At 42.3% G+C, this 17,756-nt stretch overlaps 2 protein-coding genes across 5 annotated transcripts in view; one reads left to right on the top strand and one right to left on the bottom strand.

Moving 5' to 3' along the window:
• Positions 1 to 6,398, bottom strand: part of MYOM1 (myomesin 1) — a 160,727-nt gene extending 154,329 nt beyond the window's left edge. For 3 of the 4 annotated variants that reach the window (XM_060028740.2, XM_060028738.2, XM_060028737.2), the window contains exon 1: positions 5,510 to 6,398. The gene's annotated coding sequence lies outside the window, so the exon portion shown is untranslated. The remainder of the gene's footprint in view (positions 1 to 5,509) is intronic. The other variant, XM_060028739.2, reaches the window with a different exon arrangement.
• Positions 6,399 to 6,814: 416 nt separating this feature from the next.
• LOC132436160 (myosin regulatory light polypeptide 9) lies at positions 6,815 to 16,922 on the top strand. The gene is made up of 4 exons (XM_060028735.1): positions 6,815 to 6,973; positions 12,835 to 13,033; positions 13,524 to 13,685; positions 16,420 to 16,922. The coding sequence occupies exons 2-4, from the start codon at positions 12,850 to 12,852 to the stop codon at positions 16,590 to 16,592; spliced, it is 519 nt and encodes a 172-aa protein (XP_059884718.1). The 5' UTR covers positions 6,815 to 6,973; positions 12,835 to 12,849; the 3' UTR covers positions 16,593 to 16,922.
• Positions 16,923 to 17,756: the final 834 nt, after the last annotated feature.

Genomic DNA, 17,756 nt, shown 5'->3' with positions numbered 1-17,756 from the left:
AATATGTTCTGGTTTACATTTTAAAGGATTACTCTTTGGCAGTGTGGAAGTACCACATAGGGGGACGTGGAAGTAAGGAGACAAGTTAGAAGGCTATTGCAAAAATCCAGGCTTGAGAGAGGTTACCTTGCACTAAAATGGTAGTAAAGTTGGTGAGACTAAGTCATATTCCAATATATTTTGAAGGACTTAACCAATAGGTATGTGCTAATAACTGTTCTAGACCCTGGAGATACTTTGACTGAAAGACTGGATGAAGGTCATGAAAGAAAAAGCGGTGGCATAGATGAGTCAAAGGTTTTTGACCTGAGCAACTTAAAGGATTGAAATGCCATTAACCAAGCTGGAGAAGACAACAGGAAGAGCAGGTTTTGGAGTCTGAAGGTTTAGATGCCTGGCAGACCTCCTCTTGGAAATGTCAAGTGAATATTTAGATACGTGAGTCTGGAGTGCAGGGCAGAGGTTTTGGCCAGAGATACACACTTGGGAGTGATCAGTGTCTAAGTAGTATTTAAAGCCATGAAAGTAGATAAGATCAGCTAGGGAAGGAGTGTCGACAGAAAAGAAAAGAAAGCCAAGCACTGAGTTCTGGGCTACACTGAGGGATTAGGGAAATTAGGAGGTATTGGCAAAAGACATTGAAGAGTAGCCGTAAGGAAGGAGGAAAACCAGGAGAGTGAGGCATCCTGGAAGCAAAGAAGAAAGTATTTCAAAGGTGAGGGAGTGATCACTCGGGCAATTGGCCATGATGACATGGAGGTCATTGGTGACCTTGATAAGCGCTTGTTGGTGGAGTGGCTGGGAAAATAAGCCTTATTATAGTGAGTTTAACAGAGAACTAGAGCCAGTGAGTATAGGTGACTCTTCTGAGGACTTTTATAAAGGGGAACAAAGAAACAGGACAATAGCTGGAGGAGGAAAGGGCATCAGAAAGAGGGTTTTTTTTGGTGTTTGTTTATACTATAGCAGTTTTCTATTGCTGCTATAACAAATTACCACAAACCTAGTGGTTTAAAACAATACAACTTAATTTTCCTACAGTTGTGTAGATTAGAAGCCCAACTTGGGTCTCACTAGGCTAAAATCAGGCTGTCAGCAAGACTATGTTCCTTTTTAAAGACTCTAGGGGAGAATCTGTTTCCTCGTCTTTTCTAGCTTCTGGAGTTCATCCACATTCCTTGGCTCCTGGCCCCCTTCCTCCATCTTTAAAGCCAGCAATGTTACATCACTCTGAACATTCTTCCATGGTCACATCTCCCTCTGATTGTCATATTCTGCCTCCTTCTTCTACTTTTAAACCCTTGTGATTACACTGTGCCCATCGTGATAACACAGCATAAACTCCCTATTTTAAGGTCAGCTCATTAGCAACCTTAATTTCATTCTTAATTCCTCTATTATGTAACCTAACATAGTCACAGGTTCTGGAATTAGGATGTGGGGAGCCTGCCATACATGCGATACATTACAGCTTACTTGTTGATGGGAATAACCCAATAAAGAGAGAGAGAACCTGATGACGCTGGGGAGGGCAGAATTGTTGGAGTGACATGAGTGAGCAAAGGGAGGAACTGGTTTTCCATAGGAGCAAGGAGGGTTCCTCTCAATTTAACAAAAGAGGAGTGAGAAGACAACAAATGGGGACAGATGCTGGTTGGTGGGTAAATGTGGGTGGTGTGGGAGCTTGCGGGAGTCATTTTTTTTCTCAGTGACTCAGAAGCAAGGTCATGGACTGAGAGCAAGGATCGGGGGAAGGTGTTGAAGGTGAGAGAAGACAGAAGTTATAAAACTGACATCGAAGAGATTAGGAGCATGAAAGAAATAGAGAAATGTCACGAGTACCTAGGTAGCATCAAGGGCCCACTTGACGTCTGTTGTCATTATTTAAAGTGTGCCCATTCAGCTTGTTTCCTCCAGCCAGGTAGACAAAATATGGGTACATTAATTAGCTAGGTTAGGTTAACTGCTCGACAAACTCCAAATCTCAGTGCCTTAACCAACCAAAGTCGATTTCTCACTCAGAAATGTACATGGACTATCTCACCTAATCCATACAATGGTTGAATAACATGAATACCATTATTATGCTCTTTTCCAGATGAAGAAACTAAAGAGTTAATTGTAGCAAGCCTAAATCATAATTTTTGTTTTAGGTATTAGTTTAATTTGGGGGTATTTTTTAAAAAATTTTTCCCTCATAAGATTAATTCAGAAAATGTAATTTGGTCACTATACTCATTCATTAACAAAATATTATTAGAATCAACTATGTTAGGCTATGTATTTCAAATTATGAATCATAATATTATATTAGGAATCTTTGTCTTTTAGTAGTTGGAGCAGCATTTCTTCAGTTAATTACCAGAGCCCAGTAACTTATTTTCTAGGTAATTCTTATTTCTTATTTTGGTTTGGTTTATTCATATTCTCTCTTCTTGTATCTTGTTTAGTATTTTAATTTTCCTAAGCATTTATCTATCTTATTTTTTCAGATTTACTAGTATGGAAGTAATAACTTTCCTCAAATATTCTTAATTCAACTTCACATTATTTTTTTAATATCATTCCCGAATTTAGAAATAATTGTGATTTTTTTTTTAAATGCAATTCTTTATGTAGAATTTTCTATACCCTTTTAATATACTACTTGTAGTTTTGGCGCTTTTAAGCTATTAACTTTAAAGTAAATACAGATTAACTCAAACACCTTTACTTCATTTAAAAGAAAGAAGCTCCTCCTACTGTTTTACTGAATTAATGCTAATTGTTACATTCTATTTCATGTACAGAGAATTAGAATTCCACTTATGTAGGTAAAACCAGAACGTAAGCCATGTCTCTTAACATTCAAAAATTTCTTACATGCAATAAAAATTGCAAGTGATCATTACAAAATTATTGACTTAGGTAGTAAACACCAAGGGTCAATTCAGCTATGCTTCTTTGTTGTTTGGGTATGGAGTTCCCCTCCTTGGACCAAAGAAGAGAGTGCAGCATAGTAAAATTAAATGTGGGCTTTGGGTCAGGACACTTACTAGCTATGTGCACTTGAACAAGTAACCAGTTACTGAATATTTATTGGCACCCATGGATAATTAGGCCCTTTATTAGGAGTTAGGGATTCGTGAACAAGAAACACTGGCCTCTGCCCTTCTATCTTACCCCTGGACAAGCAGAGACATGAGTTATAACCCTGGTTCTTTTATTGTCTTTTGGTAACATGTGCAAGTCACTAAAGTATTTAAGCCTCGGTTTCCTAATCTGTGAAACAGAGGTGATAATACTTACCTCACGGGGTCATTGTAAGAATTAAATGATAAAAATGCTTATGTACTAATTAAATGCTTATGTACTAATAAAAATGCTTATGGAGCTTCCCTGGTGGCGCAGTGGTTGAGAGTCCGCCTGCCGATGCAGGGGACGCGGGTTCATGCCCCGGTCCGGGAGGATCCCACATGCGGCAGAGCGGCTGGGCCCGTGAGCCATGGCCGCTGAGCCTGCGCATCCGGAGCCTGTGCTCCGCAACAGGAGAGGCCACAACAGTGAGAGGCCCACGTACCTCAAAAAAAAAGCTTATGTACTAATTAAATGATAAAAATGCTTATGTACTAATACCTAGTACATAAGAGGTATATAGTAACTGTGTGTTCCTTTTCTTTCTCTCTGTGCTTTTTTCTTTCTTTAGAGCTGATCTCGGGGTGGGGGGGGCGTGGAAAAGAGCCTTACCTTGAGGCAGGAGCAATAGTGCCCTTTCAGTGTAATTACAGCACCCCCAAATAATTGCATACTATATAGTCTGAGTTCCTGAAACATGGTTTTTCCCAGCCTTGGCACTACTGACATTTTTGGCAGAATAATGCTCTGTTGTAGGGGGCTGTCCTGTGCATTGTGGGGTGTTTAGCAGCATCCCCGGCCTCTACACACTAGATGCCAGTAGCAGCTCCCTGGTTATGAAAATCAAAACTGTCTCCAGACATTGCCAAGTGTTCCCTCGGGGGAAAGTCACCCCTGGTTGTGAACCTCCACATTAGTGGATCATAAATTCACATGTAGTAGGTCTTGAGCATTTAAAAAAATTAAATGGCATAACGTTGACAAGAATAGAAATCTTAGAAAGTATTACAGGCAGTCAAGTATTGCTTAGTGATATAAATTTCTGTGAGTTGTCAAAAATTTGAAAGCCACTGTACTCAGTGAAAACTTTCATATAAACTCATTTAATCAGAAAACTCTACAAAATAAGGACAGATGTTATCCTCTGTTTTACAAATCAGAAAATTGACTCTCAGATCAGTTGAATGACTTGCCCTCAGGGTTACTCAGTAGGCTAAAGGAAAGATGTGAAACCCATCCCAGGTCTCTAAACTTTTAATGACAAGGTGTAAAGGAGATTGTCACCTGAGGGCAAAGATCTCCCGAAGGGTCCACAAGGGAAGAGATATTAGAGTGAGAGGTCTTTGGTGGTGGGTCCAATCATTAAAATTTAATATCAAAATGTTAGATGGAAATTTGAATAACATTTTATCAAGATATTATTTTTCCACACTGCTAACCTTTGTATACCCACAGTTAATTGGGGAATGAATAAATTAATGAATGAACATGGACCACACAAATCCCTGTGCTCAGTCAGCCAGGCCCTCTGATCACCTCCAGACAATCAGGCAGACTGCTCCCTTTGCCTGGAATCTCCCTCTCCTCTCTTTCCCCACTGACTTCTAGAATCAGCTCTTCAGTAGTCCTCCGAGGGACACTTTCCACAAGTCCCCAGACAGGCTGATTTCCTCCTCTGTGCTCCTTCTATAAACCTTACCAAATTATGCTGTAATTTTCTGTTCCACGTTTGTTCCCTGATAACTCCCTGTGCCTTTACTCCCTCCCCGTTATCCCAGAGGTAGAAACTATGCTCTATTTTAAAAACCAAATAAACCACAGCACTCACCACAGTGCCTGGCAATGCAGTTGCTGTTTAATACCTGTTGACTGAATGGAAGGAAAGCAGACAGACAAAGCAATTATCTGATACTATAGAAGCAAAAGACTGTTGCTGCTCCCTGCCGCCCTGAGGGGAAAACTATACCGTCCATTTCACCTTATGGGATGACAGCAGTGGGGGCTCTAGCGCCCCCTGGTGGCAGGTGGAGGTGTGAGCACTGCAGGCGGCTCGCCCTGGGTCCAAGCCAGGCTCCAAGAACCATCTGCAGTCCCCCGACTCAGCCACCTGGAGTTTGTGCCCTCACTGCCTAGTCTTAGACCCTAAACTGTCCTCGCTCTGTGTCCCCACCTTTGGTGATAAGACTCACTTAGGACCCCTGTTAAACTGATGGCTTCCCAGGACCCGCCCTTCAAGATTCTGATTCAGCGGGCTGGAGATGGGGCCCCCAATATTGTGTATTTTTAACTAGTACCCCAAGTGATTCTCACTACCAAGGCTGTTTGGTAAACTAATCATCTTCGTTTCACTCACGCTGTAGAACTAGGGCAGTTGTTTATTTTTCAGTGACTTTACCTCCAAGTGAACTTGGGAATATATTATTGGTTAAGAGACGAAATGCTCCTGAGGTCCTTGAAGGTGTAGCTTATTCGTATTTCGAGTATATTATCCTGCAGCCTTTACCTTCCAAATGCTCCAATATATTATTGGTTAAGAGACGAAATGCTCCTGAGGTCCTTGAAGGTGTAGCTTATTCGTATCTCCAGTATATTATCCTGCAGCTTTTCCCTTCCTTGTCAGCAGCAGGGTGACTCGAGTGAGGGCGCTTTCGAGGGCGACCCCAAACCTCAGAACTGTTCCGGCCACGTGAGCCAGACCAGGCACGTGACCCCGGGGCCAGGATGACCCTGGAGTGGCATCGGCCCCAGCCCACCCCTTCCTCCAAGGGGCAGGAGTCTGGACGCAGGAAGACAATGGGGGAGGGCTTTCCTTTAACAAGACGCACTGGCTGAAGTGGCCCGGGGCAAGGAGAGCAGAGCACAATAGGCCCCACTTTCTGGGCCCCTTTCCACCAGGCGCACGCCCGAACCACAGTCAGAGGCGGGGGCGAAGTTAGGAAGCTCTCGCTGCTGGTCACGCGTCTTCCTTTCGAGCCGGACGCAGTCAGGCTATCTTCTTCATGGGGTCTGAGGGGCTCTGGTGGGAAACAAAACCGCGAACGTTTTTGAATAGGGAGGAGGTCTTCGGCCGCCCGTGGCCTGAGGAAATCCTTCTGGGACGAATAAATAGCGGCTTCTTGTCTGAGGGCCCTCGGGACTAAACAATGTTTGCTTCTGTGGGGAGGGGCGGGACTCTTCATAAAATAACACGGTACACAGAGATCAAATCTTTTGTCCAAAGGCCTCCTCTCGGTAGACGCGGGCCGCTCGGGGACCTGCAGGCCGATCTCTAAACCTCCTGAGTCACCCTGAGGTGAGCCACACGCGCAGGCGCACGACTGCTCGGCGGCAGGGGCGGGGCTTTCTGAGGCGGGGCGAAGGCCAGTCACGTGGGCCGCGAAGCCCTCTCCGCGATTTCCCTACAAGGACTTGGGCTGTTGGGCCCCGCCCCTGGCCGGGCCCTGGAATGTGCGGAGGGGCAAACCCTCAGGACAGAGTCAACCATTTGCTAAGAGGAGAGGGGGGAAGAAAAGCTTACATTGTAAGAAGAGGTATTAAAAAAAAGGAAAACTCAGTCATCAGACCCGGCGAACTATTACACCTTCTTCTACGTTCTAAGTTGCCCGCTTTACACATCCTTCCCATGCACTTGGTCAAAACTGCGCCCTTTGAGCACACCGGCAACTCCCCCGCTCCGTCGCCCTTCCATTAAACCAGGCTCACACTGTTAGCAGAGAATGGTGACTCGCTTCCTTCCGGTCCGCTAAGCGGAGGCCGGAAGAGTTGTTTGCAGCGTCTCTGGGAGTGGAAGGGAGTTTGTAGCGGCAGTCAGGGCAGCGAGGGGTTCCCTGAAGCGTTCGAGTTCTCGCGGCTGAGCAGGGTGAGTGGTGCTCGCGGTCGGGCGCGTGAGGCCCATTTCGGGGCGCATTCCCTCGGGACGGCTTGGGGGGGGGCAGTGGCGCTCCCCCGGCGCCGGGAGCGCACCTGGGCAGGTGTACCAGCCGGTTCCCGGGTTTTGAGCCCCAGTGCCAGCTCCAGCATCGAAGGCCGCGGCCGGAAGCGGCCCAGACGCCGACTTCGCTCCTTTGCCCAAAGTAGGAGCTCGGGAAGTGTGGCTTACTCTGCTGGCGCCGCGAGCTTGAGCGACAGCAGGCCTGCGAAACCCGAGCCCAGCGGAGCTGACTCTGGGACTAAGTTTAGTTTATAACGTAAACTTGCCCGATTCAAGAGAGTTTGCGCAAAAACTGTGCCCAGTGCGCCCCCCTCACCCCCCCCCCCGCGCTGCATCTGTTGTTGCAGCTGTGTGGCTACGTTTAGTGGGAATAACCACCTCAAATTAGCAACTTCCTCAGCTCAGTGTCCACTTTTGTAATTAGAGTTTTATTTTTAAGTGATATTTGGACAAAGAGGAGTTCGGGGTTTAGTTTGCGGCTCCAGAAAAACTCCAAAATACAATACCGTGTTACTCTTGGGTGGAAACTCGGGGTTAAGTCAATTTCCCAAAGTGTTTTCCTTTTAAAGTAGTTGAATAGGTTTATCAAAGAGTGTATCAGTTCTTTACAGAACTTTGAAACAGAAATAAGCGTTAGGTTGAGATTTTAACTTACGTGCAAAAAGTTTTGTATCTAAAGGTGAAGAAAGTGAATATTTCCTAAGATTACTACTATTTGTTTCATGTTCTGGAAGTCTTTTGATAAAACTTAACCAGAAAAAGCTTTTTATTTAAAAAAGTGACGCTTTACTGGCAAGTGAACCACGACAAAGAATTGCCTTTGTCAAGTGCTGAGAACTTTTTGGGTGTGGCAGTCTAAGGGAACTAATCCTACCTTCTACCGGAAGTTTGCATAGGAATTGAAAACTTGTTTTAGTTGGAACGGAAGCACCAGCCTGAAAATGTACTTTTAAAAAGCCGTGGTTAGCCCCCCAAAATTACATATACTTAGCTTTGAAAAAAGAAGTGCATTGATTAAATGAGACGGTAGATTTGGTAAGCAGATACTACGTGCTCTTACATTAAGAAGTGTTTTCTAAAATGGGAGTTTTTCCTTAAAGAATATAATCATATTTCCAGAATACTATCAATTTGAGTGTTAATCCTGTAGAAAAAGTCTTAGGATTAGTTTCCATTTATTACCACTACAAACGCTGGACTCTAGGATTCTAACTAGAGTAATCTAATGTAATATTGGTATGGATTAATCCCATTTTATAAATGAAACCAAAGTATCTAGAAATTCTGAAAAATCTTCTGGTTGCCCTTGATGTGTGGGGAAAGCCTCTTTGAGGATCTTTATTTTCCATTTCCCCCATCACTTAATCTAGTCTAACATCTTCCTTACATAGTTTGTATCCCTCCTTTTGTCATAACCCTGAATGATTCTCTGCGTATTTGATCAAGCTAAAAGGATAAATCTAGAAATTCATTACTACCAACACTCCCTTTCCCTGATTAAGACAAGATTATACTCCTTCAGGTCTGTAAACTGAATCTCCTTGACTGAATCTCTTCTATATATTTAATAGAAGTTGCCTCTGTGAGTCTGTGGGTTTTCAAGTTCCATACAACATATAGCCCTTCACACCAAAGATCTTAAATTAAATGCTTCAAAAATAGACTCTAGGGGCTTCCCTGGTGGCGCAGTGGTTGAGAGTCCGCCTGCCAATGCAGGGGACGCAGGTTCGTGCCCCGGTCCGGGAAGATCCCACATGCCGTGGAGCGGCTGGGCCCGAGCCATGGCCGCTGAGCCTGCGCGTCCGGAGCCTGTGCTCTGCAACGGGGGAGGCCACAACAGTGAGAGTCCCGCGTACTGCGCAAAAAAAAAAAAAGACTCTAGACTATAACTTAGGATGAGTGAGGACATAACTCGGAAATCTCAGGTGCCTTCATGGCAATCTTCCCACCCTAAATAAAGAATAGTTACATTGATGAATAAAATATTTTCAGTTTTATTTTGCCCTAGTTCATGAGAGTTGTGTGTTTGCTGAAGGCTTGTTACATGCAGAGGGTTATAGGTTGACTCGTTTGGGGAGGGTAAAAGTGGACAGCATACTAGAATCATAGCAAGGAGGACAATGACAGTATCTGTCATCAATGATCTCCTTCGGATCATAGCACTGTTCCTTATTTGGCTTCCTCTCCGCCAGTGTTTATTCCACCCATACTTTCAGTTTGGTAGGGGAAAATAAAAAACACCCTTTCCTTATTTTGAAATAACTGACTGCAAAGCTGAACTCCCTGTCACTATAAGGATCTGGGTTTCTGGTGGGAGATAAACTCACAGATCAGAATCCAACCTCCGTGAAAAAGTAAAGGCCCATGTAGTAACTTGCCCAACGGTATACTACCAGTTTTTGGTAGAATTAACTACCCTAATTTGTTAGAACTAAGACTAACATTTAAGTCTCTTAATTCTAAGGATGTCTTGTAGCTTTTAGGATTTTTCAGTCTTCTCGCCCCGCCCAAATCTGTTAGAAACAAAGATCTTTTCTGAACTCACAATATTTGATAATCATGTACCACCTTTGAGTTATTTTTCATTTTTGTTACGCATTGTTTTAACTTGAGAGCCATACTTCTGGAATGAAAACTATGTGACTCATTTCATAAGTTGAACCAATCATCTCATTTCTTTAAAGTTGCCCCCCCAACTATATTTTAGGCTCCTTGAAGATAGCACACCTACCTTACATTTCTTAATTCTTAAATAATAATCAGCACTCATGACATTTAATGCACATGAATGTAATTCTGCTGATCATATTAAAGGTTGATGGTTAAGTATCGAATGAGATAAAGAAAAATTCTGTGAGACCACTGTCAGTTCTGACCCCCAAAAAACCTTTATAATGTTTAAAAACTATGTTAGAATGCATTTACAAATTGAAAGAATGCATGATTTTAAAAAGGCTAAATAGGGGACTTCCCTGGTGGCACAGTTGTTAAGAATCCGCCTGCCCAGTGTAGGAGACACGGGTTCGAGCCCTGGTCCAGGAAGATCTCACATGGCCGTGGAGCAGCTAAGCCCGTGCACCGGAACTACTGAGCCTGCACTCTAGAGCCCACGGGCCACAACTACTGAGCCCTCGTGCCACAACTACTGAAGCCCACGCACCTAGAGCCTGTGCTTCGCAACAAAGAGAAGCCACCGCGATGAGAAGGCACTCAACCCAATGAAGAGTAGCCCCCACTAACCGCAACTAGAGAAAGCCCGTGCGCAGCAACGAAGACCCAACACTGGCAAAAATAATAAATTTATTTATTTAAAAAAAAAACAACTGTAAAAAGGCTAAATAGGAAATATATCAAAATTCAAGAAGTGGGTGTGTGTTACTTTATAATCCAAACTAAGTTTTAAAAAGGTGTATAGAGGACCCGCACCAAATTGAGTATTATGAGTTTTTTTGTTTTGTATTTTATAATTTTATTTATTTATTTTTGGCTGTGTTAGGTCTTCGTTGCTGTGCGTGGGCTTTCTCTAGTTGTGGCCAGCGGGGGCTACTCTTCGTCGTGGTGTGCGGGCTTCTCATTGCGGTGGCTTCTCGTTGCACAGCACAGGCTCTAGGTGCACAGGCTTCTGTAGTTGTGGCTCGTGGGCTCTAGAGTGCAGGATCAGTAGTTGTGGCGCACGGGCTTAGTTGCTCCATGGCATGTGGGATCTTCTCAGACCAGGGCTCAAACCCATGTCCCCTGCATTGGCAGGCGGATTCTTAACCGCTGCGCCACCAGGGAAGCCCTATGAGGTTTTGTAGATTAAAAAAATCAGTTTTATCAACCATTTGACCTATAATTTTCATCAGTTTCTTTGTTCTTAAAATAACTGACATTTGCGCGTCATTAGGGGAATATAATGTAGTCAAACAAAACAGACTTTTTAAAGATGTGTTTTGTTTTGCAAAGACATGGCATACCTAAAATATTAAAGAGACGTGGACTGGTAAATATATGCCGCTCATTGGGTCTCAACTGCTAACCCAAGTCCTGGAGTCCATTTAAGAGATGGAAGAATAATACATATATGTTATAACTCCTTGTAGTTTTTAAAACTGCATTTAGAATAGAGGGGGACATTACAGTTCCATATAGTTTAGATAATAGTGGGATTTACTGCGTCCAGAGGTGTTACAGAGTGAAAATATGCATTCATAAAAGGGTGATGAAAGGAAACTTGGAAACTAGGGAAGAGTATATATCATAACTGCTATGTCACGTAGAGTATATCTTACCAGCAACACATTCCAGTGTATCCTAGGAGTGCTATATTTAATGGACTGGAATTTGTGACTCTCCTTTGTGGAATTTCCTTCTAAAATCTGAGAACAGATTTAGCTTAAAAAAAAGAAAATCTGAGGCAGAGTCAGAGCTTTTCTAATTATTTCCATAATTGAATTTAGCCTGGCTGATGTGGTGTAATCAAGGAAAGAATGTAAGTAATAAGTTTTTAAACTCATGTGGAGCGTTGTGTTCTAAAGTTACTTTGCAGTACTGACATCTAGGTAGTACTTCATTCTTTGCAATCCACAGACTTATTTTTAGAGTAAGGGCATAGTGTTTTGCTACATCATAGTTAAATGTTGTTTTCAGAACGTAAGCTTTAAAATTGTTGTCCTGGTCAGAGAGTGAAATCAGTAGTGCCTATTTTAGACCTGCTTCAAAGAATATAACTGAATACAGTGTCTCAGTCTTGTGTGTTAGAGGTTTTGCAGACTGCCATTGCCACCTCAGCTCTGAAAGATGGTATGGTAAAATTTTATTATCTGATGACTGTGGGATTTTTAACTTCAAACAAACTTTTATAGTATTAAAGATTGTGTTGAAAGGAAAATTACCTCTTCATCTTAGGTATTATTAAACATTATTTTTAACTTAAATTTTACAGGGATAAATTTAGATTAGAGAGCAAAGGTAGTTTCTGTACCTCTTAAAATGCTTTCTAAAACTTTTTAAAAACTAAAGTGCTTTAAAAATTTTTATTGTGCTCTGGTTTTTGTTTCGAGGACTTAGTCACCTCAAGTGATTTAGCTTAGCTCTGTGCAACAAATTGGTTAAGATAGAGTGGAAATATTTACAAAACTTAATTATTGATGAATTACCTTTGGAGTTTTCTATACTTTTTCAGTTAGCCTTTTAACAGATATCTTTCCTGAAGTACTTTGATTCCAGGAGTGAGGGTGCGATAAGAAATGTTAGTTGCGAGTGGAAGAATGGTATTTGGCAGTAAGATTAGGAGATGAAGACCTGTCCCATCAGTTAATCCTCCTTCCTTCTTTCTGTCCACCTTAGAATGGGAGGCTGGTTTCAGCTAGGGCTGCAGAAGGATAACCTGTTGAAGATGAGTTAATGTCCCTCAGTACTCCATAGCACTGATGTACAGAACCCAACATTTTTTGTTTCTTGTTTTCTATATTGTTACTAAGCTAGTAGATTGGGTTATTGGTCCTTAATCAGCTGTCCAGTAGTACTGGGGACAGGAAATCTTGTTGATAATGCTCTGAGCTTTGAATTAATGTTGGTCGTAGTTTCGTCACAACTACTAAGGATGAGTGAACTCAGAGCATGAGTCTGGTTTTTCTCTTTGTAGAGTGATTCTCTGCATAATGGTATCGATTAGTTGAGAGAGATTTTTGCCAAGTGATACTATCCTGTGGAATAGTCTTTAGACACATCTCTAAGTGGCTCAAACGTATCAGGAAGGTTGGTTCAGCTTACTTTTTGTTATTTCTTGTATTTCCCTTATTTGTTAGGATTTAACCGCCACCATGTCGAGCAAAAGAGCAAAGACCAAGACCACCAAGAAGCGCCCCCAGCGCGCAACCTCCAACGTGTTCGCCATGTTTGACCAGTCACAGATTCAGGAGTTCAAGGAGGCCTTCAACATGATCGATCAGAACAGAGATGGTTTCATCGACAAGGAAGACTTGCATGATATGCTTGCCTCCCTGGGTAATGATCAGTTTTAACATTAATAAATCAAATAGAATTTCTATAACACCTTTTATATTTATTTCTTAAGCCAATCTAATGATGCTTTGTGAAGCCAATCTAATGATGTTACAGTTCACTAAGATTCGAAGTCTGGAGCATTGTTTCCCAAAGCATGGTCCCCGGAACACCTGCAGATTTCTGGCCAAGTTTCAGGGTTAGGCTGGGGGCCAGCCGTGTACGTGCATGCACTGCAAACACTGATCTTGATTGTGAGAGCAGTGTTATTCCTCCTGACATCCAGTGGAACAGCACACAGTCTCCACACTCTTAATACGGATCCTATTCATTGAGAAGACTTTTTTCCGAATAGTTTTGCTATCTTGAATGCAAATAGCAAACTGTTTAAATGACCGTCTTTCTTGTCAAAATGTTTACCATGATGAATTGTTGATGCGCTTTGTGGTGTAATTACCACCCTCTTAAAATTATGACCCTCTTTTTTGTTTAGGGAAAAATCCAACTGATGAGTATCTGGACGCCATGATGAATGAGGCTCCAGGTCCCATAAATTTTACCATGTTTCTCACGATGTTTGGTGAAAAGCTAAATGGCACCGATCCAGAAGATGTCATCAGAAACGCTTTTGCTTGCTTTGATGAAGAAGCAACTGGTAAGTCTGAGGTAACCTTTAATTACCAAGTGATTTAATTTTTGGTTATGGCAACTAAAATATACAATAACTTGAAATGTGATGACATGTAATACCCTTAGGTTTATACCATACCTGAGGTTTGGGGGATTTGGGGGGACAGGTTTTGCCTATGGCTTGTTAGTCACTCACTTCACTGCCTCTGCCCTTAAATACTTAATTTACAATTTAATAGGTATATTTGAAACTTCTTTAGGAAACTTATGTTCCTCCTTCACTAGAATACTTCCACAAGGGTCAGATACTCAATAAATGTGTGTCAAACCAATATCTTTTACTGGAGCAATCTTGGAAAAAGTTTAAATTGCTGTAGGCGGTGATACCAGTACAATCCTATGTTTGTTTATCAGGTACCTCTCAGCTCTGAGAGTGTTTAGATCTGGTATCTAACCTCTCCCTCTGGAATCAGGTGCCCCGGTTTCATAATCCTGTTCTGCATAATAGCTGTGTGATTTCAGGCGAGTTACTGAACTTCTCTAAGCCTCTGTTTTCTTATTTGTAAGATGGACAGTAATATTACCTACCTCAGGGTTGTTGTGAGGATTAAATGAGGAAATGAGATAGTAGCTTACTGCCTGCATAGAGTGAACTCTCAAAGACACCCAAAAGGTTAACTAAATACATGCCCGATAAGGGGTAACTCACATAGCAAGTTTTTGAGAAGGAAGGCACACCCTCTGGTTACACAGTCCAAGCATAATTTGGGCATGGAAGCATAGTCTCCCCACTCTGGCTTTCAAGACTGCTCATTTGGCCTGTTCAAGTAGACCACCCTCAACTCTTCCTAACCTCCTTCCAGACTCCTCCATGCGTTGTTGCCCTGACTTACCTCCACCATTTCTGCCTCTGCCTTTCCTCCTTATACCACCTCCTTCCTCCCTCCCCTTGAAATCAAGACTCTGAACAGTTATTTCTGGAAGGGGTAGGGAAGGGGCAGGCAGAAGAGACCTTTTTCCTGCTAAAAACATTTGTGTATTGATTGAATTTTTTACAGTCAATGGGTATTACTATTTTAGTGGAAGGGAATAAAACCATAAAAGAGTAAAGTGTCTTATTTATTCTTTAAAGTCATCTCAATGGTCACTTTCTTTATAGAGCCTTACCTGTGTTTTCATACTATTTTCTCCTGACCTCTGGGAAAATGTAAACGTTCTCCCTTTCCCCCTCCGAAGTATTTTATGTATGTCTCTACTGGCACATACTCCACCTGAGCTCCTACTTTAGTTGTGTGCTTATTTCTTTTTTTTTTTTTTTGCTATACGTGGGCCTCTCACTGTTGTGGCCTCTCATGTTGTGGAGCACAGGCTCTGGACGCTCAGGCTCAGCGGCCATGGCTCACGGGCCCAGCCGCTCCGCGGCATGTGGGATCTTCCTGGACCGGGGCACGAACCCGTGTCCCCTGCATCAGCAGGCGGACTCAACCACTGCGCCACCAGGGAAGCCCGTGTGCTTATTTCTAATCATCACAGTCTCCCTGATCCCAGGATAATAGCTGTGTCTTCCAGCATTCCATTCCCATCCTTGTAACCCCTCCCAGCTCCTACCACAGTCCCTTGCACATAGTCAATGATGATTTTACATGATAGTTGAATGACTTGGCTGGAGATGAGGATTTATTTCTACAAGCTAAAAGTCTAAGATTTGGAGAACTTTTTTTTTTTAATCTAGGATTGAATTAGCAAAAACAATCCATAAATCTAGAGTTTCTTTTGTGAACTGACCTTACACTTTAAACTCATAGGAAATATATTATCAATGTTTTAGCTTAATTTCACATACAAGGAAGTTGTCAGATTTTTCTTTTTTTACTTTATGAATTTCAAAATTTCTGTGCTTGAATGGTCATGTATTACCTTTGGATTACTGCATTAGTGGGTCTCAGTCATGATAGCTCGTGGGATTTACTTGGGGAGCCTTTTTAAAATATCAGTAACAGATAATAAGTCAAGGGTGGCCTCTGGGGTTGTTTTGTTTTGAGCTCCCTGGATGATTCTTATGTGCAGTCAGGCTTTATGAGAACCCTGCTTTCACAAGTCCAGAGTAGAAAGCCTTCCTCTCAGCTCACCACTGTAGCCCCAATGCCTATCCCAGTGTCTGCAACGTAGTTAATGCTCAAATATCTACTCAGTGTTTTTGCACATCCTGGGCCTGAACATATTTGTTACTGAATCTAAAATTAGATTTGTTTAGAAAATTTTTTTTAATCTCATTTTACATATAAAGAAAAAGAAGGAGGTAAAGTGAAATGCCTGAAGTAACATAGCTTGTTAAAACTGGACCTCAAGACTTCAGTATTCTTTCCACTGAAGCACTTTATTGATGTTTATGATGATTTTAGTATATTTACTCGTAGAATAAGTGTGACCATGCTACTTTAAGGAACCATGAGGCTTAGATTCCTTAATCATACTTTATGGCTTGTGGTTAGGCATAGGCTTAGCCACTGTTATTGAGATCAGGAGATGGATGTCGGGTGAGGTCAGTAGAGCAGAGCAGGTTAATGTCACTAAGCAACAGGGCATTTTCTAGGCAGCTGTCTGTTGAGGCTGACTTCAGCATGTCAGGACCTCATATTTCATACATTTGCGTGCTTCTAGTTCTTAACATAAAGCCCATGCTTAGTCAAGTGTAGATGCCCCTTGCAATTACTCCTCAGAGTAGTGTGTCTTCTGATCCCTGGTTCTTTTCTCTTTAGGCACCATTCAGGAGGATTACCTGCGAGAGCTGCTGACCACAATGGGAGATCGGTTTACAGATGAGGAAGTGGACGAGCTGTACAGAGAAGCACCTATTGACAAAAAGGGGAATTTCAATTACATTGAGTTCACGCGCATCCTTAAACATGGAGCAAAAGACAAAGATGACTGAAAAGAACTTCAAATTCCAGCCAAACTTTCCTTGTTGCTACTTTGGGTATTTCTGAGACTTTCTCTTAGAGCCTATTGCATGCCCTTAGCTTTACAGCTTTTGCTTTTCTGTTGTATTTATTCTCAACCATTTGGGGCACGTGCATCTCTATAATCAGACTGGAAATGGGACTTTTTGTCATTTTCAGAATAGAAAATAGGGTAGTTTAACTTACCCCTACCTTCCCCTCCCCCAATAACTGCAGTCTACAAAGAGTCGATATATTTTTTCAGAGAAAGTTATTCACTCAATTTTTTCTGAACCGTAATTAAACTTTATAATAGAAACTTACTTGTTTAAAATTTCTTTATTTACCCAAATTGGCTTTGTTGGTCTTGGTTGTAATTTTTTATTTATTTATTTATTTTTGGCTGCGTTGGGTCTTCGTTGCTGTGCGTGGGTTTCTCATTGCAGTGGCTTCTCTTGTTGCAGAGCATGGGCTCTAGGCACGCGGGCTTCAGTAGCTATGGCTCGAAGGCTCTAGAGCACAGGCTCAGTAGTTGTGGCGCACAGGCTTAGTTGCCCCGCAGCACGTGGGATCTTCCCCGACCAGGGCTTGAACCCATATCTCCTGCATTGGCAGGTGGATTCTTAACCACTGCGCCACTAGGGAAGCCCTTGGTTGCAACTTCTAAAGAAAGGTAGTGGGAATTCCCTGGCGGTCCAGTAGTTAGGACTCCACCTGCCCTTTCATTGCCAAGGGCCGGGGTTCAATCCCTGGTCAGGGAACTAAGATCCCACAAGACGCACGTGCGGCGCAGCCAAAAATAAAGAAAGAATGGTAGTGAGGCAAATCCTAGAAAATAATATGGTTGTTAGACCTCCCCCTTACTCCTGCCAGTTTTCCTAACAATCCTACTCCTCTACTATTCATTCTTCCCCCTTTTTAAAGAAATCCAATTTTAACCGCCTTTATTGAGTTTCCTGCACTTTGCCTTCCAATTTTAAAAATAATTTCCTGTAAAATTTACATGTGTATGATAGCTTTGGTAGCTTTAAATCCTAAAGTTTAACATACCTGCCAACATCACCCCATATCTGTTCTAATCTTTTGTACATAACTTCTTGTCATTTAAAGTTAGACCAGGCCACTGAGTGTAATTTTAATTTGTCCTAATTTTTTAA

Source organism: Delphinus delphis, chromosome 13, assembly GCF_949987515.2.
Source record: "Delphinus delphis chromosome 13, mDelDel1.2, whole genome shotgun sequence".
NCBI lineage: Eukaryota > Metazoa > Chordata > Mammalia > Artiodactyla > Delphinidae > Delphinus > Delphinus delphis.
This window is presented reverse-complemented; position numbering and strand designations above follow the sequence as displayed.